We start from the raw sequence: 23,457 nt of genomic DNA, 5'->3' as shown, positions 1-23,457 counted from the left end.
CACATTAGGAAGCAAGCTGGATTCTGCAGGTAGGTGTGGTTTATTACAGCTCACAGGAGTGTATTCCTCCTGGCTTTCCTGCTTGCCTCCTGGTTCCTGGGGGAATTCAAGAGGTAAGTCAAGTCACACAGACTTTAGGACTTGGGTGGGCAATACCTCTGTGGAACCATCCCTCTGTGAGGAAGCATGGAACTAACACCACCCCAAAGGTTTTACGCTGCTTTTCTTGCTGCAAGTACCACTAACCCCATTCCTGTGCAAGGTTGGGTGAGAGGGATAGATTTTGCCAAGATGCAGACTTCATGAGCTGAGGTACAAGATCCAGCCTCTTAAGGAGCTGGGAAGACCATATGCTTGCAGCGCAAGCTTGTCATCACTGCTGGGATCTACTCCACCACCTTGCAGAAACAGCAGGCTTAAAAACTTCAGAAATATTTTATTTCTTTTGGCAAAAAACTAGAGTAACAAACTTTATCTGGGTTCAAGTACAGTTTATAAACACAAGAAGGACCTGTTGCCAGCACCACTACTCCCATCAACCACCCCTGCAGGACTGGATTCTCAGTGCTTCAGTGAAGAGTAGAAAGACCTCCAGCACTCGCGGTCCTTGGAAAGGTCAAACTAAAAGCCTTAAACACACCTCCAAAAACAAATACCATGGAATGGGGGAGAGCTGCCACGGCCATGAAGCGAGGGAAGCCATGTGAAAAGCAAGCAGAGGCCTTTTTTTAACCTGGCATTCGGTCAGGGAAGGTGGAACAGCAATGGTAAGAGAAGGCTTGAGCTAATTCTGTACGTGATGTTCAAAGAGGAGTTGTGAATAAGGATTCTGCATGAAAATCAAATTACTTCCCCTCTATGCCAAGTTAAGTCGGTGAGAACAAGCTGGTGTGAATGTTCCATGCTGTGAAACCAGCCCAGCTAACAGAAGGCTGAACTAGATACGCTGTAGGGAGTAAAAATGCTGGTATGTTGCAGAGAATCACACACGGCAGTCACCGACCCACACAGCCACGGGAGGAGAGGCTGGAATGCCCTGCCCTGTCTGACCTGGAGTTCAGAGTCCTCAGCATCAAGTGAGGAGTCTCTCCAAGGGCTCTCCCAGCCTGGAAAAGTGCTGCAGAGGAACATTCAACACAGTGAATGTGCCTAAAACAGAATGAGGTCATCCTCTATTTCCCATTTTCCACCCCAAAACAGTGACTAAGACCACACACTTTTTTTTTTCCCCCACTCAAAAGTTACCTGGTGACAATGCAGTAACTAAGCTGACCAGCTCTAAGAAAACGCCCAAAGCTAAGAGCTGCCTCCTTCCCCTTCTTAACTCTAAGGCACCCTTAAAAAGAAAGAACAAAAGAGGATGGGGACATGCAGCCTCTGACTGTGATACAAGGAAGCCAATGATTTTTAGAAACAGAAATAGAGACCATAACTAAACAGATCTGCTCAACCCACTCTGGTGTTCTCAGCTGCAAGGACTGGGGCTTGGGGCCCTGCACCAACTGGAATATCCGCAGCTCCTTGGGGTTGAGCCTTTTCCAGCTCAGGTCTGTCCATTTGTTTCCAGGCTACTTTCCAAGTAAACAGGCAGCTGAAGTTCCTTCCCAAGGACCTGTAAACTCTTCTACATGTAACATTCATCACCTTTTATGAACAGGACCAATAAATTACAATGTCCAGGAAGCTCCTCCAGAACCACGTATAGTCCCTGTTTGTTCTAGAACTCCCAGTCATCCACGTCTAGCTGCTCCAGGTTTGACACCAGCCCAAAAATGCCACTGGGATCCTGGGGCCGCGTTCCTTCAAAATTGGTGATTGGGGTGACGGGGCGCAGAAGTTCAGGGAGTGCTTCAGAAGCACGGCGCTTGATCTGCACAAAAAGGAGAGAACTCAGCTGCTGAAATGCCTCCCCACACAGGCAGTGCTGTCCTCCTGCCTGCATCGAGAGAAGCTGCAGCCCCACAGAACAGGCAGCTGCTTCCACAGCTACCTCACTCCCAGAGAACAAGCACCTCATTCTCCTTCCTGGAGAAGCTGACGATCACGAAGCGGCACCAAACTAACTTAATTTTTCTGTGATCTGAAAGCATTAAGCAACTCCACACTCCCACCCTCAGCTTCAGTGACACAGCAAGCTAATCGCTACAAAAAAGCCACTGTTCTCTGCATATTAAACAAGTTCCTTACCTGTTTGAAAAAGGGATGATTAAGGAGAGCGCCTGCACTGGGCCTGTAGAAGGGAGTCAGAATAAAACAAGCACACAAGAAAAATTAGTCAGTGATATTTTGTCCTTTCAAGATGCTCAAGTGTAGTTCTGTGGGCAGTTCAGTGTCACAACCTCGTCCCAACCCCTCCCTCACACCAGCTCTGGCACTCAAACTGTCTGAAGACTGAACCCACTAATGCAGCAGAAAGCTAGCCCTGCTCTTCACACCTCGTGGAGTGGTCTGATGAGCACCAGAAAGACAGGACAGGACCTCTCCACTCCCCAGAGAAGGTTGCAAAGCAGAGCTATGAACTCCGAAAGTCTTCAGCTCTCTTAAAGAATATCTTAACCTGCTTTTAACACTGCTTTTGTTCTGCATACTTTACATACTCCTCTCAATGCAGATCACATCCTTGCCCAGCTATAGTTTTGGAAAAAAACTTCAAACAACCTTTGCTGGCTCTCCTGGTTCAGTCAGTCCCTAGAACGGTGCTCGTGGCATGGCTGTGAAGAAAAGCTTTGGCCTGGCCTTACCTGAAGTCCGGGTTCCGCTGGAGGCACTGCCCTACGAAGTTGTGGAAGCAGGCGGAGAAGGTCCGCAGGTAAGGGTGCAGGGCTGACTCGCCGTTGGCTGCTCTCACGTTGCTGACGGCCATGCTCTCGCCCAGCCCATAGTTAGCGCTTGAACGCGAGGTTTTCATGGTCAGCTCGTCAGCAGGAATAGTGGTGGTGTCTAGCAGGCAGGGAACAGTTCCGTTCAGCTTTTCCAACAGCATCTGGAAACGAAGGGACATCAACATCCCATGCATGCAATCACGACAGTTAAAATTTCTCAGTAGATTTTTAATGTCCTCAGCGTTTGGACACCAAAGGTTTAATACAGCAGCAAAACAGTTCTACAGGAAAAGCAGCAATGAGAAGGGAATTCAGGGAGGCACAGCACCCTTCTGTTTTCACAGCCCTGTGCTGCAAGGCACTTCCACATGCTCAGATGAAACAGAGAAAGGAAGAACCTTTAAATCTTACCTGAGTGGAAGGCATGTCTTTAAATGGTACGTGTCCATTTGCCAGCTCGCAGGCTGTTATCCCTATGCTGTAAATGTCAGACTTTGCATCGTAACCCTGGAGATTCTAAAAGAAAAGGAAAATAAAAATTGTGGACTTGCAATGTGGACAGGCAATGCTCACGACTCGCCATGCAGAAGAACAAACCCAAATGATTAGAGCAGAAATGGCACAACCTGCATATAGGATGGTTTGTTGGTGGTGGTAGTAGTTTTAAGCTAAAAAGTATAAAGCAAGATGCTCATCATGAGAAAAAGCAACACTGTGGCTGTTTTTCTTCTCCCAGAACAGGCCCTAAAACCTCAGAAAATTACACAGAGATGCTATGTATCACTGAGCACAAGCCATAGTTTTGTGGGGTTTTTTTGTTTGTTTGTTTTTATAACATACCTGCTGCAAGACTTCAGGACTGAGCCAAGGTAGGACTTTGATGCTGTATTTGGGGAAGTCATGAACAACTTTGAGTCGCTGCCCGTGGTTAATCATACTCAGATTACTTCGCAGGCCAGAGAGGTACACCTTCCCATCTACGGAAATCAGGATATGGCTGGCTTTCACACTCCTTGAACAACAACAAAAGAAGTCAGGTTTTCTGCCCTCGGATGATTTATGTTCCTTACAGCATCCCCGGGAACCCTGCTAGTGCGGAAGTGCACTACAGAGGATTTAAGGCAGGAACACTTGAGCTGAACAACTTTTACAGTGCATACAATAAATGTAGTGACCATTAATAACCTAGGACATTCTGTGTTTGAAATTTACTTTCACAACAGGATATATCAGAGGAAAGGAAAAACATGCTAAAAGGATGGACACGGTGATTTAGGAAGAGATTAAAAAACACTGCAGCACTGAAGAGAAAATCAGCCCTGGCAAGCACCTGTGGAAATGATAAAAGCATGCTAGGAGGCTGAGAGTCCTGACGGCCATCCCAAATGCTGTGCAAAACTATGCATACAAGCACTAACAGGACTTGATTCACTCACTTTGCATTTTCCCAAAAGAAACTTTCTGTGGCAAGGAGAAGTGTGGGACTAGAGGTTATGGACTCGGGACCTTCTGCAGCAACAGGACAAATTTCCCCTTGCTGTCAAGTCTCAATTCAGAGACTCTACACAGCACCTGAACAGAGCCTTATGTCTGCCTGACAACGTGGTTTGTTGTGACTTCAGACACTGGTCTTCAGGGTACAGAGGTAAGTTTATTGCATAATGACTTTTTTAAAAAAATTATTATTATTTTACCTATGTACATAGCCCATATGGTGGATGTAGTCAAGTGCTTTCAGTACTCCTTGGAGGATATATGCAATTGCCAATTCACTCATCCCATCCATAAAATGGGTACAGATCAAATCTTTTGCAGAACCTAAAAAGAAACAAAACACCTCTTCAGTGGTCAGAAAAACAAGGATGCTCCAACAAAGATGCAACACCTCTTAACAGGATATGACGGCCAGTCAAAGTATTCCCCCTCCACTTACCATAGGCCATGAAAGATGTTACCACCCACAGTTCATTGTCAGCTATGAAAGTTGCTTTGTATGGCACAATGTTAGGGTGGTTGAAGAGCTTGGAAACGTGAAGTTCCCCCTAAAAAAAAAAAACAAAAAAAGATATTTTGATTCGAGTAAATGCAGAAATATGAATACAGGATTGATAAGCACTGTTCTTGCCACCTATTCTCTCCTAAACTTGCACTATTGTATTAGTGGATTCCTGTTACCTGCAAGAACGTGACCATTTCATTGGTGCAGGCTTCCAAGTTAACTCTTCTGACAGTGACATACTCCCCTGAGGGTTTATACCTGGCCAGGTTCACAACCATCAAGTCTTCAAAGCCTCTGCCTGAAAGAAAAGGCAATAAAGCTTCAGCAATATTTCTGGAGCACACACTTCTAAAGAACTTCTCCAGTCCTTGACCCTTAAATAATCTTTATACTCATTTACTCTAACTATTTATGGCCTTGTGAAAGAAAGTAATTGTTCCATCAGATACCATTTCCCCTAGCATGTATCCCATGGAGAGAAATTATCCTAGCCAGCCAGTTAGTATTATCCAGTCTTTCAAGTTCAAAATTGAGCCAGAAGTAAAATGATTTGGCCACAGCCCCTCCAAGGACAGGGCTTCAGGGTCCTTCTGCTGACTTTGTACTTTATACTCAGCATTGTTAACGCGCCACATGCCTCTTTGAGTTGCAAGGCCTTAGGACAAGCATCTCAGTTTTTATTAAAGTGATTTTTTAATCAAAGAAGAAGGGCATCTGATGTCAAAAATAAATAATTAATCAAGAAAAGGCCAACAAGTCTGCGGAAATTATTCTCTTTGCAGAGCAGACTTCTGATCCTCCAGCCCACAAGTAATCTTACCTATGATAGTGAGCAACTCGTAGCAGCTGCTGTCTGGGAGGAAGTTGCTCATGGTGTCCCTTTTAGGGGAAGAAGCTATCGACTCGGAGCTCGCCTCATTTGTCTAGGGAAAAAATAAAGTCAGGTCAAAAGAGATAAAGATTACACGTGGTAGAAAAGTCATCTGTTCCTTATCATACACACTCAGTATGACAAACTACAGAAGAGACAATTTAACTGCTGTTAAAACAATAGTTAAATATCAATCAAAATCCAGGAGATGCCTCATTTCAGAAGATCCAGACATCTGTGTTTTAATCAGGTAACCGTAAAAGGCAATATTCTCACTTAGGTTAAGCTAAAATTTATTTAGAAATACTTGGATAAAGCCAATTACTATTCCCCAGGACAGCCTGAGCATTGCTTTATAGTAACTGTCTTCCTCCTATTATTTACAGACTTCTGTGTCACCCTCTTGCCTGAGCAAAGGCCAAAGGAAAGCTCGTTCACAGCACCTCCCTGCACCATGGCAGTCAGCATTCCTGCCTGAAGTTGGGGCTTCTGGTTTTCAGCTGCTCATCTGTGAGAAGAGCAGCACAGCTGAAGCTGCTCAGCCAAACATCAAAGTGATGAACCCACCTCAGCAAAGGTATGAAGGTCAGACACACGTGAAAAGAAAAGCTCCAAATGAAAGCAAAAATTTAGCTGCAATGCATTTGTGCTTACAGAGAAAAAAGAAAAAGGATAGAAAAAAAACTCACACCACGCAGGGAAGCAGCGCTCCTAAGCCTACCAATGACACCACCCTGACACATCTGACACAAAGTTAAACGATTTACAATCACAAAATCTTTTCGAGCAGGAACTTCTTGCAAGTTCCTTTATACCTTGCAACTCACTTAAGTTTCCAAAGTCACAAGGAACGCATCCTAATGGGGATCCAAATTTATTTGGTGTCTAAGACCAGACTTAGTAATGTCAAATTTCTAGCACATTAACTCCTCCTGACATTTGGAACCCCAGCTCATTTTTGCCAACTCATTCCTCATCAACTGCAAGTGCCCTTTATCAGACCTTTCCTCATGATTCATGAAGGAGAAGAAGCTTGTCCCTTTTCCTGCAGTGACAGCAAATACTCTCTTTTCCATTGCTGAAAGATGGAAATGACACAGTGGCAGCTGAAAAATAAGGCACTGTTCTACGTTCAGCAGAGGGTAAATGTAGTGCAACAAGAGCAGACATGAATTCACCGTAAATTAATTACCTTTGGTTCTGTTTGAGGGTTCAGCTCCTGAGAAGCTTTCATCTCTAAGTGTACTGGGGAGTAAGTTGCTATTCAGGCTTCCTACGTTCAGCTTTTTGACTGCCTCTGACCAGCATACGTTTTACTTCTCTCTGTCTACCTTAAAAATAGGTTTGTTTTTCAGTTATAGGAAAAGGTGAAACTTTGCTTTGAGAACAGTGCTAGGACACAACTCCAGCTCACACAACTCTAGCACAGCAACTCAGCTGGCGCCTGTTTCAGGGTAACCCACCCCTCAGATCTCAAAACCTTTACTTCCAGTCCTAGCACTACACCGTGCTGTGGCTTGGCTGAAAGAGGCAGCAACCTTTCACTCGCTCTTTCAAACTTCTGCTAAAGATCCTTGTCAATTCTGACTTGGATTGTGTCACTCGTTACTTCTGCCATCAATTTCACACAGAGACACACAGGCAGATGGAAACCTCTGAAGCAGAAAGGCACCACCAAGGAAAGGAAAGCAGAAGGCTCTGATAAGCAGCGGTGTGCAGCAGTGACAGCTGGTGAAACGCGGAGCAGCACGTTAAGTGGTTTGCTTTAATAAACTCCACTCCAAATACAGCGTAAGCCAACAAAACAGATGCGAAAAAATAAATAAATTTAATCTTATGAATGGTGCAGGCTGTTTCAACAGGAATGGAAAAAGGCTGTAAAATCCCTATTTAAAAGTTTTCCAGAACATCAGAGGTCTTCACTCACCTGTCTTCGTGTTAGCAGTGACCAATAACTAAGTTAATGCACAAGGAGCTCTACCAGAAATTTATCAACATTATACGAGAGTTTTAAAAAAAAAAAAGTTAAACTTAAATGTCACTCATGAAATATTGCAAAAAAGCTCCTCTGTGGTTTCACACAGGACAACTTTTGGTGTATGGTCAAAAGCAAAAGCAGCTGCGAAATGAAGTCACGTACAACTGGCTTTATGGCCCGACACTCATTAGGAGCTAGCTGTAGGGCTTGTTGATCAGATTTTAATTGGAAATAGGTTTAAGGAAATTAATCTTTGGAAGATAACTGCTGTTACAAATGCCATAAGAAAATCAGTTATATGATGCTTGCAAGAATCTGCCTCTGCCAAATCACGTCCGTCTGAATTAGGAAGAGGGAAAGTTGTTTTTGTTCTGCTGCCTTCCTCACCACCTCCTCGCTCCTTCACTCCCTTTCAGCATGAGCTACAAAAATTTTCCTCCTGCCCCTTTCCCCAATTATTTGCCTTTTTGTATAGCTATGATAGAAAAAGTAAGCTTTTATTTAGCTGTAAAAATAAAAATAGTCACCAATATCACTGTGATGTCCAAAAAAACAAGGGAATATTTTAACAAAAACGATACAGATGCTGATCTCCATTTGCTTCCAGCACAGCATATGCTGGATGCTCAGCAATTAAATAAGGTGTGAATTCACTTGACTTTATACAAAACGTTCTGTATAGATCTCATGTTTTCAGCTTTGTTTGTGCCAGCAAATTACAGACACTGACACAAAATCAATTATAACAGTTTAAGCTGACACAGTTATAAACAAATCACACTTAATTCCTGTTTGTAATTGCCTTAAACTAAAGCAACACCTGCACACAGAAACGTTTCAGTATGGTGTGGGCAGGTAGGAATCCATTTAGACCAATATATTCTGCTATAAATCGTGCATAATGCACCACACAGCACGGAATCAGGGCCTGCAGAACAAAAAGCAAACGTGAAGTTCTCAACTGACCCATTTTGGCTGTATGTTTTTGAACAGACATTCCTCATTTGGAAGTGACTTTAGTTCTTAAGAGGCAGAGCAGCCAACAGGACGTAAAGTCACTCAAACTGCAAATTACACGATGTTTGGTTCTGATGCTGGAGCCTCTGATGTGACTGCTCTGCAGGGAAAAGTAAGGAAGCCAGAATCAGCATGTCCAGAGGGGAACGCTGGCTTAGAACAGCCAAAATAAAAATTTGGGGGCTGTTTTCAGAAGTCTCATAGGCTAGCCTCTTCCCTCAATTTCAAAAGAATTCAAAGAGATCAGCATCTCTGAAGAATCGGACCTAAATCACCTCAAAAAAGAGACCCTCAAATCTGAGAGATTAAGTTTAGTTTTGGCTAGTCACGTCCAGTTTTAATACCACACACCAAAACCTCCACTCCAGGGTGAAACCTGTCTCCACACTCGTAGAGCTAAATATAGAGATGAAATATAAAACTAAGGTAAAAAGAAAAATCAAACTTTCACAAGGATAATCTCCATGCAATGAACCACAGCACCACAGCCTGCAAAAGCCACTTACTTTTCTCCGAGAGTCACCCGGAGGCTGCTCTGGAGTAAAGAAATTAATTGTTCACCAAATTGTGTTCAACAGACACCCATTAAAAATATAGTTGGAACTTACTGAGGAAAACTAAGTAAATAACCCTGCGTGATACTTACTGATAGCACATACATACAAATACATTGTAGACAAAGATTTAATTTACAGATAATTACATTAAAAATCATCAAACGTAGTACAAGAATGGGAATTAAAAAGATTCAAACAGTGCTACTGTTCAGATATTGCACATTAATGTAAACTGACATTGACAAGTGACATACATACTTAGCCTAAATACAGAAGAAGCTGTCTAGGGGTTATTTATTTAAAGTAGTGAAAGTTTCTCCACACCCTCTAGAAGCAAGATCTAGACGAGACCTTGATTTCCTATGTTCTGATTGCTTTCTAAGTCACTGACCATGATTTCTGCATCGTGGTGGAAGATTTTGCTTGTTCCACACAAAGCAGACCAGAAACCAACCAGCTCTCCTACGGGCACACTGGGGAGCTATCAGCAGAGTTTCAAAACCCATTTTCACTCGTGAATTATAATTAACCTTCCCAACGTCATCCAACAAGAGGAAAACTTACCTCCAAACAGTTCAAACTCTCTTAAGCCCTCAACAATGAACTTTTCCGACACCCACCGCTAAAAGAAAAAAAAAAGAAAAATAAATTAGTTATTTCCTTCAGAGACAATCTACTCCCCCTTCCCTCCTCACCCCCCAAAACAAAAACTAAACCACAATGCTAACACTTCTACGATTTTACTGTGATCTAAAAGCTGTGACATCAGAGCTACATCCTTACTCTGGACAAGAACGTTACCTTCCTGTACATGCACCCAGCAAGCACCTCGGTGCTGCCACCCCTCCTGGACAGCATGCACTCACAGTAAAGTTCATTTCAGATTATTCAGACAAAAATCTTCATATGTGCACATAAAAACAGTAAGCATGCTATGCACCCTTATACAGGCAAATAAAAGTTCCTTTGGGTGTAACAGGTGTGAAAAAGATTCAGCTTTTTATAACACGATGATGTCTTAGAGCTCTGAGAACTATTTTGGCAATATATCCATTAACTACAAGTAAAATTAAAACTCAAGTATTGTAAAGCTGTAGTTCCCTTCCAGAATTCATGCTTAAAATTCAGAGCAAGCATTAAGCATTAGCTTGTGCAGAGAAAAGTTTCTACCATTCCATTTGGCTTTGTGACTTGAAAAAAAACAGGCCCGCGTATGTAATAGGGAATAAAATATGCAGTTTTAGACTTGCAGGGCGTTGATTAAGTTAGCATTAAATTAAACAGCCAGGAACAGCAGCACATTAGAGCCTGTCAGCTCAGTGGAAGCAGTGAGGAAAGGGGTTATGTCGCTTGGTGTGAGCGAGGCCGGTCTTGGAAAGCTCCAGTCCTTGGTGTCAGTGACTCAAAACACACAGCGCAGCACAACCCTGCCGGTTTGAGTCACCAGAAGCGCTTCTGTTGTGTAAAACCAATCACTTTGACACTCAAAAACGCAGAATTAAGCAACGCTGACGTTTAACTTCCCAAAATCAGCTAGGTTTGGGAAAAACAGAGCTGTACACGGTGCAACGAGGGCAGGCGCTTCGTGAGGAGAGGCCGGAGAGCCTCGGCTCTCCCTTAAATATAACATTTATTGTAAATGCCGGGGGGTACACGCGTGCAAGCAGCAAGCGTGCAAGGAGCAAGGGAGCGAGTGTGCAAGGAGCGAAGGTACAAGCAGCAAGTGTGCAAGGTGTGCAAGGAGCGCAAGCAGGCAGCGCCCAAGCGCGGTTCCCGAAGGGGCCGTGGCGCTCCCGGCGGGGGGTAACACTCACCCTCAGGCGCTCGGGTTTACTTACAAGGAAAGACATGGAGGCCGCGGGTGCGTCGCCACACGCTGCGGAAGGCAACCTGGGGGACGAGAGCGGCTCAGCCCCGGCCCCGGCCCCTCCCGGTCCCTCCGTGTCCGTCCGTCCCCCCCCCCCCGGTCCGATCCCCTCAGCCCCGGCCCCGGCCCCGGCCTCACCTCAGCGCCGCGGCCACCGCGCACCGGCAGGAGACGCCGCGTGTGACGTCAGCACGGCGCTGCGCGTGACGTCAGCGCGCCGCTCCCGCCGCGCCTAATGGCGGCCCCGCGCACCTGAGGGGGAGGGAGGCGGGCGCCATGTTGGCTCCTGTCAGGGTGCCCCAAAACGGCCCTCCTCTGGGTACAGCATCCGCCTCCCTCACAAAAAATACACTTTTATACCCTAAGTGGGATAAATAAGGTGTTGAGATGCTGAAAGGAACGTTACAGTAGGCAGGGGGAGTAGCTGAAAGGAACACAGAGTGCAGTAAACTAGGCAGGCGGAGTGTTTCAATCATTTTACTCTTCATTAGGTAGTTCATTTGAAGGTTCATATTACAAAATTAGCTGCCATAGGACTTCAGGAACACTGTCGACTTATTCAAAAAAGAGCACAAACTACTATTTCCTTCCCAAGAACTTCGTGAAACAAGACCACGTTAATCTTTAAAGCTAAATAGTGCTAAAATTTCACATGATCTACATTAGTTTTGGTTTTAAATTAATTTTACCAACCATTATAAAATTAATGTATTTGCATGTATCAGGTTACAGACTTCTGCATTTAAATCAGCTTGAAATACCCCATGCTGGAACAAGAATTTTAAGCAATTGCTGTTTCAACAGCAGCTCGCCCTTATTGCCTCGGAACAAAATTTGCACATATTATTGAACAAGAAAAATGCAAGACATTGTTTCCCCACAAATCTGTAAAAAGTCTGTTACAGCAACAATATAACGCCTGCGAGACAGGAAGCATTTATAAAATGCAGAGCTCTCAGTTAGCCAAGTGCTTGCACAAGGACGCTCACTTCCTTCCCCGTTATACTCAAAAACCTGAAGCGACCACTTATCAGTGGAAGAGGATGCACAGCCTCTGAAGCAGTTTTACTTTCTTGGGGAAATTGGCAATAGCAAATACTTCACTGAATCTAGCTTCTTGCTGGAGTGAATTAGGCAGCAGCTGCTAAGACTAGGAGAAATGTTTTTGAGGCAAATTTGTACAGTTAAAATATTCAAGGAAAAACTAGCTGAAGCTGCTAACTCACCATGCACTCAACTCCTGAAGAAACACCACGCTGACATGACAGACTTGACATCGTATTAAGCTTGCAGCACTCAAAACCACAGGTAAGAAGTAATGCTCATGTATTCCATTCCCTGGTATCTAACCCATCTACATGTTTTACACATATGCCAATCACGCCTACAGGTGACCTAATACTGTTTCAGACCCTTGTCTGTTAAAAAAAAATTCTGTTCTACTGGACTTAAAATCCCTGAAGTATCCATACTGTGTATGGAAGGCTAAGTTTTGTGCCTTTAAAAGCTTGATGCAAATAAATGCATGGTAAATGCTTATTGTGCGGTTTTCCTCCCCTTAAATTAAGAATTTCCCCCTTCCCTCCCAAAAACTAAAACCAAAGTTTAAAACCAAAGCATTAATATGTTACCAGCACACGTGGACAGGTTTACAATCATATGTTTTTGAAGAACAAATGACAATGAGCATTCAAGAATATTGCAATTTTCTTTTTAAACAGACAAGTAGCAAAAATTTATACCACCTGGAATAAAACTGCTGAGACAAAGCTCTCTACATACACCTGCAATGTTGCTGTAATACTTAAATAAGTAACACCGATGCAAGGAGCATTTCCCTTAATGGCTAGTAGTGTTCAAAAAAGTGTAGGATTATGGAGTTCAGTACGTCTTTGTACCCTGTGAATTAAAATTCTGCAGGTGGCACTGAGACAGGCGTCTCACAATGGAGTCACATAGCTTTCACTTTGATTTGCTTCATCTTCATCTGCTTCTTCTCAAGTTTCTTCTGCTCACGCCGCAAAGCAGCTTCCTGTAAGAAAGGATACAGAGAGCTAAATGAACATCAGCAATCCCTTCAAAGAACAAGCTGATCAGTTCAAAAAAGAACAAAGGCGGCAACCCCCAGTACTGTACTTGGGTTCACATCCCTAATCAAATGAGCTGGCTCCCCACTGAGAGCCCTCACATGTTTGGGAAAGCAAGAGAGTATACACAGGAAGCGTGTGCTGCCTTCTGGCAAAGTAAGAAATCAAAGCTGGCTGCTGCTGCTTGTATGCCTACAAGCAGCCCTGGAGATATGTCGCAGAAATTCGCCTGTAGCTTGAAACAAGCTGAAAATCCATCTCACCTCCAGCCGTCGCTGTTTTTCTGGATCCTCCTCATTCATGATTCGCTCCTTCTCTGCCCGTTTTTTCTCCTCTCGACGGGACTGGGCAGCCTCCTGTCTTTGCACATGAGTCAGCTTAAGGAAGTTCTCTTCCACACGAGCCCTGTTCTTATCAGCTTTTTGTTTGCCCTTTTAAGATAAAAGCAAAGACAGTTAGAACAGATTCCCTATGAGCAGGATGGAGTATCTGTAGTAGTTATACTGGAAAGGAAAGGCTTCCAGCCTTAGGATTAAGGATTAAAGGTTAACGTTTGCAATTTCATACAATATTCAGAAGGCACTAAGAAGGCAGACAACTTACTTCTCTGTTCAGACGGAACTTCTTTGCTTTGTCTATAGAGTAGATAACCATGCTCATCAGAGGCAGCAAAGACTCCATATCCTTTGGGGAAGTATTGCCTGAACCAGGCACTGAAACACAGAGTTCCTTGTTAATTAGGTTGGCAAGATTTTCCTATTAGCTGCAACGCTCTTTCCTTATTGCTCACACCATTCAAGAAAGATATTCTTATCATCCTCTTTGGAAATGACTTTACTAACAGACAGATTTTGCTTTGGAGATTGCACATAGATTCTTCAGTCACATTTCCACCACGTGATCCTTCTTTTTGTTAGTACAGAATGAAAAAAAAAAAAGTAAACAGAGTTCTGGCTCTGATGTTAACTTTACTTGGAGCTATGGCTGTGAATTCTTAAGAGAACTGTGGTCTTTTTCTGGAATAGACTGCTTTTCTTCCAAAACAGGGATAACCAAGGAACTTTGTGCAAGCTCACACTGCAAACAGTGTGGCTTAAAACAAGTCACCTTCCAATTGAAACCTAATACAACCACCAGCAGAGATATGATTGTGAACTAAGACCCGCAATAGCAAGGTTCAGTTTCCTTTTATCATCACAATATGCTGCTGAGTCCTCCTTGTTATTACTGCCTTCTGCTTACAGGTTCATCAGTCAGTGATCCTGTTTACATGCACCAGTCATTCCTAATAATATTGTCTTCCATAGGTGACATAACTTGAGCATACCTTGCACAGGTAAAACACAACACCCCCCAGATACATTTACACACATACACCAGTTCTCTTACCATTAAATGTAAACAAAAGTGTCTTTTTAGTTTCGGGCAGTTTTGTAAGCTGACCCTCCCTGTAAGAAAGAAAAAAAGGGGCTGGAATCAGTTAAGAAAAACGTGGGCATACAAATAACATCATCCAAGCTGATTGTCAGAAGTAATCTGACCCCTAGATAAGCTTGTCTATTTTTAAAGGCATTCACTTTTACATATACCCTGAAGTTTATACTACTACTTGAGACATAAAGCTTATATAAGCATCAGTTAGAAAGAAAAAAAATAACCTTAAGAATTCAAGACTTGACTACCCAAAAAAACACTAGCTCATGCAACAAAGTCAGACCTACATTCCACTGAGCCTCCAAAGCCTTGCAATTTCAGTACAAGGTTCACATGCTGCTGTTTTTTAATTATAAGAAAACATGATCCTTTTGGAGGGCAGTTTCAAGTTTTGATACAGATCATTTTTTTATATGCCTGCAAGCATAATACACCCTTGCAAAAGCCTACATAGTAGCTCAGATGATAAGATAAAGCACCCACTACTTGGCAATTCTGAGGCAGCAGCTAAAAGCACTTCTTTTAAACACTTCAGACTTTGCTCAAACCTAGTTCTTAATTCAGATGCTACTGGAACACATTAACGTGCTTTTTCAACCACTCCTGCAGCATTATTTCTTGGCTCTTGAATTCTACCACGCTGTATCCTCTTAGTGGCATTACTCAGTTGTTTTCCATGAGCTGTGTACACTGTAACAGCCAGGTGCTATCTGAGATTTAGAGTTGCCCAAACTAGAGAGTAACCAGCACTCAAAAATAAACATTAAGGCAATACAGCACCTTGATCATCTACACTGATGCAGCATTTGTAAGCGTTGGGAGCGTATTTATTCAGCTGTTTCACCTTTGCTCCCAATTTCTCTTTATGTGCATTCCAGCCAGCTCCACACTGCAAACAGGTTTGTCAGCCTCTACTTTGCATACTGTTACAGCAGCTACTGCAAGGAGAGATCTAGCTTTATATGTACGTACTCTTGCATAAGTTTTGGACCGGAGAACTGGTCCGAGAATTGGACGGACTCGATCTTGTCAGCATAGTGCGTGAGGAAATGTATCATCTACAAGAGAAATAGGGGTTAGTTTCTGCTACCACCAAGAGTGACATCAGCCTACATGCTCTGTATTGGTTTGCAGCACGGCCACACATCACTCAAAATTTTTGTGCTCAGCTTGCCACAGTAACACCACAATTTAAACTGCTGGAATTTTTAGCTTTTGCTAGAAGGGGCCTCAATGCATGGAATTAACGCATCTAATAACTCATGTTGCTCTCATTTGGGGTTTGCCATTTCATTTGATAACAAACATCAGCACTGAGGATCTGCAGAGAGACCAACACCCTCCTTCAAGCCAGGTGCTGGAGCTAACTTTGAGGCTTTGAAAGGCAGTTCTAAGTCCTCAGATCATATGTTAGACTAACAGTTGCCACACAAAAGAAATAAAGAAGCGGCAATTACTCCCTTCTGCTAGCCCTTATATTTTTCGATTCTCCCAGATCTCATGAGGGCCATTTAAATCTCGTGATTTTTACAGGAGACAAAGATTAGAACATTTGCACAGGCTGCAAGTACCAGGGACACCGAGGAGTATTTGTACTCATTCACTCAAGATCACCTTTGCGTCCATCATTCCCTCTGTGACCTCCCCCATCTCCGACAAGATAGCCAGCGAATCTGGAAGCCCATATTTTGCACCAGACTTAGGTTTATCGCTGCAGAACTCACTCTGTTACAAAGAAAGGAAGGGGAAAAAAAATTAAAAATAGCACAAGTATGCAAATAGCTTATCAACTGAACTGTTTCAATACAATGGCACCCCTAAAAGTACCAGATAAGAAACAGTAAAAATGCATTAACTCAGTCACTCAGTCTGGCTGGGGACAGTTCAAGCATAAAGTAAAGCATGTAATGTAAATGCCTGGAGCCTTTAAGTCAGTATTTCCCCTCAATAGTGAGTACTTTAAAGAAAAAGATATAATGCATCCATGCCAGCACACCTGATAAAGTTTAATATATTTTGCTTATTTTGTTTGCTAAATCAACAAAACCAACTGGCATCCTGCCAACCATGTTTGAGTGCTGTTTAAAATGTTATGAGAGAAAAGATCTGCAAACCACTGCTCGTTATCACTGGATTCTTTGCAAAATTCAGGGCTTGAATGTATGGGAAATTTTCTTTATTTCACACTAGGTAAAAACATGACCGCAAATTTTCCACATCGCTTAAGTTCATTTTTCAATCCTTTACAAAGTCATTTGTGCAAATTAGATTAGGAGAAAAGGAGACTCGCATGTATCCCAAATGTACTACTTCAACCTCCTCCTAAGCTAACTATACATCAAAAAAAGGAGGCAGGCTGCTTTCAGTTGCCTCTTCTCCTACAGTTCTGACAGCAGCAGGATAGTGCTGCTGATTGCTGATGGCATTAAATGTCCATCTATTAGGTGAAAATATCTTTTCCCCCACAGTAATTCCAACAGGTCAGTCATGAGTGTTCAGCTGTTCCCAAGAAAATAAGCAATCTATTGATCAGAGGTTCTTACATCCCACTGGCTTTATCTTGTTATTATTCCCTTGTGAGCACACATACCAGGTCCTGCATCTCTTTCTGAAGTCGCACCAATGCTTTTCTCGTTCCAACAGCAAACACATAGGTGTCCATATCTTCATCATTCATTGTTACTTTTATTTGCTGTGGGACAGAAAGTTATTAGCATTGATCAGATTTCTACGATGCACTCCATCTTCAGACTACCAGCCAAATTGAGACCTGCATCTTCTGTGAAGAAGAGTTTCTGCTGCCTCAGTGGTTATCTGACATTTTGATTCATCCTTCATAACCTCAAAGAACAAAGCCTAAGCAAGGCGGTACACAGCTGAGATAAAGGTTGTTAAATTAAAGCTTCTCAGTGTGTCTTAAAATTAAAAAACGCCTTTCCTGGAGCACTCAATTCAGCATTCTGGTATAATGCTACTGTGTAATGACAGCGACTCCTCAACAGAAGAGCTATAAGCCTTTGCTGTGCAGATATCTGTTGATAAGATTATCTGCCCACATCTAATTTAAGTATTTTAATTAATATTATAAATGCAATTATAGTCACATTGTGTATTGTGAATACATTTTCTAAGCCACCATTCTTCCAAAATATAACCTCTCTTGACATTTATGTGATTAAAGATTCCCCTCACCTCTAAGAGAAAGTGGCTGGGCAAATAGTGACATTACAAGAAAGAACATGCAGGCCAGCATATGCAATAAGCAGCTCTGTTCAGTCTGACTGTATAGATAAAAGAACAATAATTAAAGATTATTCTTTATATGTTCTTTATTATTAAAGATTAAATTTAGACTGTAAAAATACGTTTTAATCAAGATGAGGTCTTGAAGCACAATGAACTGTTCACAAAACCACTCAAATAATAAAACCCCTAGAGATAAAACATTTCCTAGTCATCAGTTTGCATTTCACACACAAAAAAGAAATATGAATGATTCTTGCAGATTATTTCAACAGATAGTAAACATCACAAAAAGATACCCAGCACTTCATGTGTGGGTTATAAATACAGCCCAAAGCAGCAGAGCAGCGCAAAAGGAATGCAACAACTTATCACAGCCAATCTAAAGGGTTGAAGACATACCACTTGGTCACAAGCTGGCCTCATCATGCGCGCAAGAACATTCAGTAGGTCTTGTCTCTTGAGAAACTAAAAACACAAGATTGTAAACACAGAACATTGATAAATATAACTAGAATGCTGGGCTTCATTGGCAGACAGCTGTGGAACTTAAGGAAAAACAGAACAGATGTAAGTAGATGTTTTTCATTGAATAGTTTAACTTTGAAGAGCCCTTTAAAAGTCACCTATACTGCTCAAAAGCAGGTTGACTTTCTGCGTTTGATCGAGTTTTTCATAACTTGCTCCCTCAAGTTATGAGCTGAACTAACATGTGAGACTGTCCATCCCACGTGCAGGACTTCCTGAACACTGGCAGTAGGTGAGCAGTGCTACAAACTCGCTCATACTCACTTTTAGCTGGATAAGCATTCCTTCACAGCACACCCTTCCAGAGCACCACAAGTTATATATGTGCTCATTTTCTTGATTTAGTTTCCCAGTGCTTGTGGCTTCTTTACTGGTGCCATCGTCCCCTGGAGAAAATGACAATGAAAAAGAACTGCAGTCTAGAAAGCACAAATTTATACGCCAGAGTAGCATCAGTAGGTTTATAAATCTGTTGTCCCTGGATTACTTCAGACTCACCTTGATGTTTCTGAATAATTTATACCACACCATCAACACTTAAAGACTAGCGCACTATTTATCTACCCCCAGAGCTGCCCTCAGCACTGTCACACATATGCATAGAAAAGGTTTCCCTTCTCTAGAGCCTACAGGCGGGTCTAAAACAATCTCTACTCAAACTGAAAACGCATCCTAATCATCACAGGACTTACCAACAAGAGCAAAGTTGCTTTCTAGCAGCTCCCTGTGGGTATTGAACCACGCATGAGCCAGACGGTTGTTTTTGTTCTTCCCAATGATGTAATTCATGATGTAAGCAAGAAGACCTGTTACCATCAGGATCTCCATGTAATAACTCTCCCAGCTGTTTTGAAGGTGAGCAGGGACCTATGGAAAGTGAATGGAAATCGTTTTGTTTTTTTCCCTTACCGAGTGAATTAGGTATATGCAATTTGAAAAAATGAAGAGTACTGGAGAGGTTTCCTCCCAAATCCAGCAGCAAGCGTCACAATGGCAACAGGACACAACTAAGCCTACACATAATGCATTTAGCTCTCCTGGGACACAGAAGTCCTATGGGAAACAACTGAAAACAGCATTCCCAAAATACTACCACAAAAAGAAAAAAATATTTTCCAAGTGAGCTGATGCTAACATTTATCCTTCAGAGTAGTCAACAGCCCAGCATTTCAGCCCAGTGGTTATCTGGGCTCAATGCCCTGCCCATCACAGCATTATCCGATCATCATTTAACTTCTGCTGAAATCTAAATGTCCAGGGACATTTTCAGGATGGCACCAAGAGCCATGGACTGCGGAGGAAGCATGGAAGCCTGCCTGATCTTTCCATTTCAGAGAATAATCAGCAGTTCTGCTTATCACCACGTCACCCTTCAGTCATAAAACAATCCAAACCTTCATTTTCACTGCCAAGGTCAGCCACCATATTTAAAAAGAGATCTTACAGATAATAAAAGCATAGGCCTTAAGCTCCTGATCATTCTGTAAAAGACCCTTCTGGGAGGCAACAAGCAGGTGAAGCAGTGTGGACAGACATAGGTTTCAAAAACCATCTGAGAAGTCACGTGTCAGAATCACAAAGTGGTTTGGATTAGAAGGGATTTTTAAAGATGATCTAGGTTCCAACCCCACTGCCACGGGCAGGGATATCTTCCACTAGATTAGGTTGCTCCAAACCCCATCCAACCTGAACCTTTAGCCACAGACAAGCTAAAAGTACACTACGTTTACTGCAAGCCTATCATCACTGTAACTTCCTCCTTGTGTTAAGAGAGCACCCAGACATTTCTGGGATGTATTTTTTTTCTCTGGATTAAATTAAGTTTATCTCTATAGCTCCGCCATCTCTCCACATTTTTCATATAGGTAACAGAACCTAAGTCATAAAATGCATTGGCCAAACCTATGCATCAAACCACGTGTTTTAATGAAGAATTTACTCGTCTATATTCCAATTGCAGTTCTCAGCTCGGATCCAGCACAGACCCAAGGACAGCAGTTCTACCATGTTAAAAGATATTGACAGACCAAACATACCTGCCCTGGAAGTTTTACTTCGGGAGTTGCTATCTGAAGTAACATAAAACAATGCACGAAGAATTCCAAGAGCACAGACTCGAGAGCTGATGGATCCTATTCTGCTGCTATCCTATTGTATTATTTTAGGTGTTTCTCGTCTCCGAGCTTCTTCCTATTTCTTCTCTGAATCTTGTTAATTCAAATAGCAAATACTTTAGGACAGATTCTCTCTTTGTACAACAAAATAGTGCCATAAATAACTGATGAAGTACTAAATAAAAAAAGGATCAAAATTTATACCTACATTAACTATTGTTATGGGGTCTTTATTTTTGCTAGGAGACGCATCTGGTTTCTCTTCATAGCCTTCAAACTCCTCATCATCGTACGGCTCACTCTCAGTATCACCTTCCTAAAGGACAAAATCACATGCATCATGAAAATCCAAAGATAGGTAATCAAAATCCAAAAAGACAGGGTGAGAAGGTAAAGTTCAGAGACACCATTAGGAAACACACAGGGGGAGGAGATGAGGCATTACCTGTGTGTCAGTGTCATCGAAGTCTTCCTGATTCTCATCCTGACCTTCAAGCTCTACAGTGGCTTCTTCTTCATCATCTTCTGTTGTGATGATCCTCTGAGGAGACTCAGTGACTGCATCTTCACTGACATCTTCAAATTCAGCAAAGTCATTATCATCATATTCCATAATGTCATCTCCGTCCTCAAATTCATCGTACTTTGCCAAAGACAAATTCCACGGGATGAACAGGACAGCAACGAAAATATAAAAATTCTTCATTTTCACTGGAAAAATAAAATAAATCCAAAACATTGCAACAAATCCTTACGTTAGGAGATACAAAGCCTGTTCCATCACACCTCCAGTTATGCCCAACTTCCACGAACAATTTCAAAACATTATTAAAGTCAGGTCAGCACGAGAGAAATAAAGCTCTGCCTCATCTTGCCATCTTCTGTATAAAGTGAACACTCTAACAATAAAAAAAAAAAACAACTAACTTGAATAGCAAGGTAGTAGACTTTCTGCTGGTAGCAGGAGCAGCTGAGGCAGCAGCAAGTTCACATCTGGCAAAACTGTTCAGGTGACCAATTTCTAGAAACAGCGATGTCCTGCTCTAAAAATGACTCTTCAGCAGCAGCTCTCAGTCAGAGTTGCCAACTCATTTCAGCACACATGGTGCCTACAGTTCTCATTAATTAGCAATTAGACACAGTCAGATCCAGGAATGCGTTACAAAAGCAGTAGATCTTATAATGTGCTTAATTCATTTACTTTAAACAGAAATGCTCTGATAGCCTCCGCTTCTTTAAAACTGATCATATTTGATCTTTCTAGATCAATTCTCACAATCAGGTCCTACAGCATCCCTCCGCTATTTCTGTTCAGAGATGGCGACCTTATAACTAAAGGTCTACAAAAAAAAAAAAAAAACACGAAGAGGATGGATATTGCACTAGTCCTCAAAATAATAGAGTAAGCTGGCTCATGAGCCTGGAGTTCTGTCCCCAGATCTCCCAGGAACCTGCAGAGATGATCTGATACTTCACTTTTTTTCCCCCCCTCGGCTTCTTAGGACTTTTTTTTTTTTAATATTGCCGCAGTCACGGTCTGTCACTCAGACTGTACATCACTGACAACTGCAGATTACTGAGGTCCAAACCACGGTTTCAGACAGCAGTAATAATGTAAAATGCATTTGTGCATTTCACAAATGTCTGGGGATGATCAGCTGCAGAAGACTTGGCAGTACTCCCTTTACTCCCTCTCACACCCAGATCTGAGTGGGAACTTCAATGTTAATGAGACCGTTCTCTCAAGAACTTGAAATAGAAGCAATTTGTTTCTAAATTCGACCAGCACTCCTCTGAGTAATGCATGCAGGGAACTCACTGCTATGAGTGACAAGGACAGCTAAAATAAACGCTTATGTTCAAGACTTCTCGTTCTAGCAAAAACCCGAACAGATCACATTCACGTGAGCATGAATCCAGACGGGAAGTACAGCAAGGCAGACCCCAGGATTTCAGCATGCTGCTTGCTGGCTTATATCACAGCTTTAGGTGAATTCAAACACGAAAACAGCATTTACATGCCACAGGATTTGCATGAAACACCTGGACAACGGAGCCACCTGCTCTACAAACCCACAAGGCTTTTATGGGATGAATTTTGAAACCCTGAGCACATCCAGTTCCAAAAAAGAAACAAAAAATAAATAAATAAATAAAATAAAACCCTACACACTCCATCCAGCCTTATACAAAATTAAACGTGTGGAAACCAACAGACCCCTGACAGCGCCCGGGGGCTGCTGGCAGGGACACGAGTCAAGGTGAGCCAGGCTCAAACTGGCTGCAGGCTATGCCCCCCCTCACCCCTATCCCCCTGCTCTGCCCCCCCATTCCCCCCTCACCCTTTATCCCCTCAGCCCCCGGCCCCTCACCTCAGCCCCCCGGGGAGCCCGCAGCTCCCGGCCCCGCAGCCCTCAGAGCCGAGCCGCCCCTCCCGGGGGGCACCGCGGGGCCGAGGGCTGCCGGTAACGGGGTCGGGGGCAAGGAGAGAGCCGAGGCCCGGCCCCGGCAGCCCGTGGGGAGCAGCGTGGTGCTCTCGGGGCCCGGCCCGGCCGCGTTACCTGAGGCACGCGGCGCCGCCACCGCTCCGGCCCGGCCCGCACCCAGCGGCCGCAAACGGCGCACGCTGCGCACTTTACGTAGCCCGAGCGCTCAGCGGAGCCTGCGCGCTTTGCGGAACCCGCGCGCTTTGCGCAGCCTACGTGTTTGGCGCAGCCCGTGTGCTCCGCGCTGCCTGCGTACTTTGCGTAGCGCGAGGGGAGCATGCTCACTGCGGGCTGCCCACACACGGACCTGAGGGGGGCAGCGGGCCCGACAGCCCCCGCCTCGAGCCGGGGGCAGCAGCCAGAGCCCGAGCAAGCAACCGGAGCCCAGCCCAGCAGCCGGAGCCCGTCTCCTCCTCACACAGCCCCGCTGCTACGAGCCCAGACCCCACAGGCC

The 23,457-nt window shown here is 43.4% G+C and overlaps 2 protein-coding genes and 1 long non-coding RNA gene across 9 annotated transcripts; 1 reads left to right on the top strand and 2 right to left on the bottom strand.

The window, feature by feature from the left end:
- Positions 1-416: 416 nt before the first annotated feature.
- Positions 417-11,350, bottom strand: STRADA (STE20 related adaptor alpha). 5 transcript variants are annotated; one of them, XM_068661212.1, is made up of 13 exons: positions 11,250-11,350; positions 11,083-11,134; positions 9,809-9,866; positions 9,194-9,222; positions 5,642-5,744; positions 4,998-5,119; positions 4,756-4,864; positions 4,517-4,640; positions 3,663-3,834; positions 3,234-3,338; positions 2,742-2,983; positions 2,188-2,230; positions 417-1,870 (listed from the first exon to the last, which is right to left on the bottom strand). In XM_068661212.1, the coding sequence occupies exons 2-13, from the start codon at positions 11,092-11,094 to the stop codon at positions 1,718-1,720; spliced, it is 1,272 nt and encodes a 423-aa protein (XP_068517313.1). In that variant the 5' UTR covers positions 11,095-11,134; positions 11,250-11,350; the 3' UTR covers positions 417-1,717. The 5 variants fall into 5 exon arrangements, with proteins under 5 accessions (XP_068517313.1, XP_068517312.1, XP_068517315.1 ...); XM_068661211.1 differs by having other exon boundaries at positions 11,059-11,134; positions 11,250-11,333; XM_068661214.1 differs by lacking the exon at positions 9,194-9,222 and having other exon boundaries at positions 11,250-11,293.
- LOC137844680 (uncharacterized) lies at positions 3,832-7,782 on the top strand. Its single transcript, XR_011089994.1, has 2 exons — positions 3,832-4,467; positions 6,079-7,782. It is a non-coding gene; the product is annotated as an uncharacterized lncRNA (long non-coding RNA).
- A 222-nt stretch (positions 11,351-11,572) lies between the features above and the next one.
- Positions 11,573-23,448, bottom strand: CCDC47 (coiled-coil domain containing 47). Of its 3 annotated transcripts, none has more exons than XM_068661210.1 (13): positions 23,311-23,448; positions 20,963-21,228; positions 20,726-20,833; positions 19,096-19,270; positions 18,668-18,789; positions 18,278-18,343; positions 17,223-17,324; positions 16,247-16,357; positions 15,605-15,690; positions 14,588-14,646; positions 13,802-13,911; positions 13,462-13,629; positions 11,573-13,143 (listed from the first exon to the last, which is right to left on the bottom strand). In XM_068661210.1, exons 2-13 carry the CDS (start codon positions 21,221-21,223, stop codon positions 13,063-13,065), a joined length of 1,449 nt encoding a protein of 482 aa, XP_068517311.1. In that variant the 5' UTR covers positions 21,224-21,228; positions 23,311-23,448; the 3' UTR covers positions 11,573-13,062. The 3 variants fall into 3 exon arrangements, with proteins under 3 accessions (XP_068517311.1, XP_068517309.1, XP_068517310.1); XM_068661208.1 differs by lacking the exon at positions 23,311-23,448 and adding an exon at positions 23,079-23,263; XM_068661209.1 differs by lacking the exon at positions 23,311-23,448 and adding an exon at positions 22,890-23,065.
- Between the last annotated feature and the right edge of the window lie 9 nt (positions 23,449-23,457).

This window comes from Anas acuta, chromosome 25, assembly GCF_963932015.1.
Source record: "Anas acuta chromosome 25, bAnaAcu1.1, whole genome shotgun sequence".
NCBI classification, from domain to species: domain Eukaryota; kingdom Metazoa; phylum Chordata; class Aves; order Anseriformes; family Anatidae; genus Anas; species Anas acuta.
This window is presented reverse-complemented; position numbering and strand designations above follow the sequence as displayed.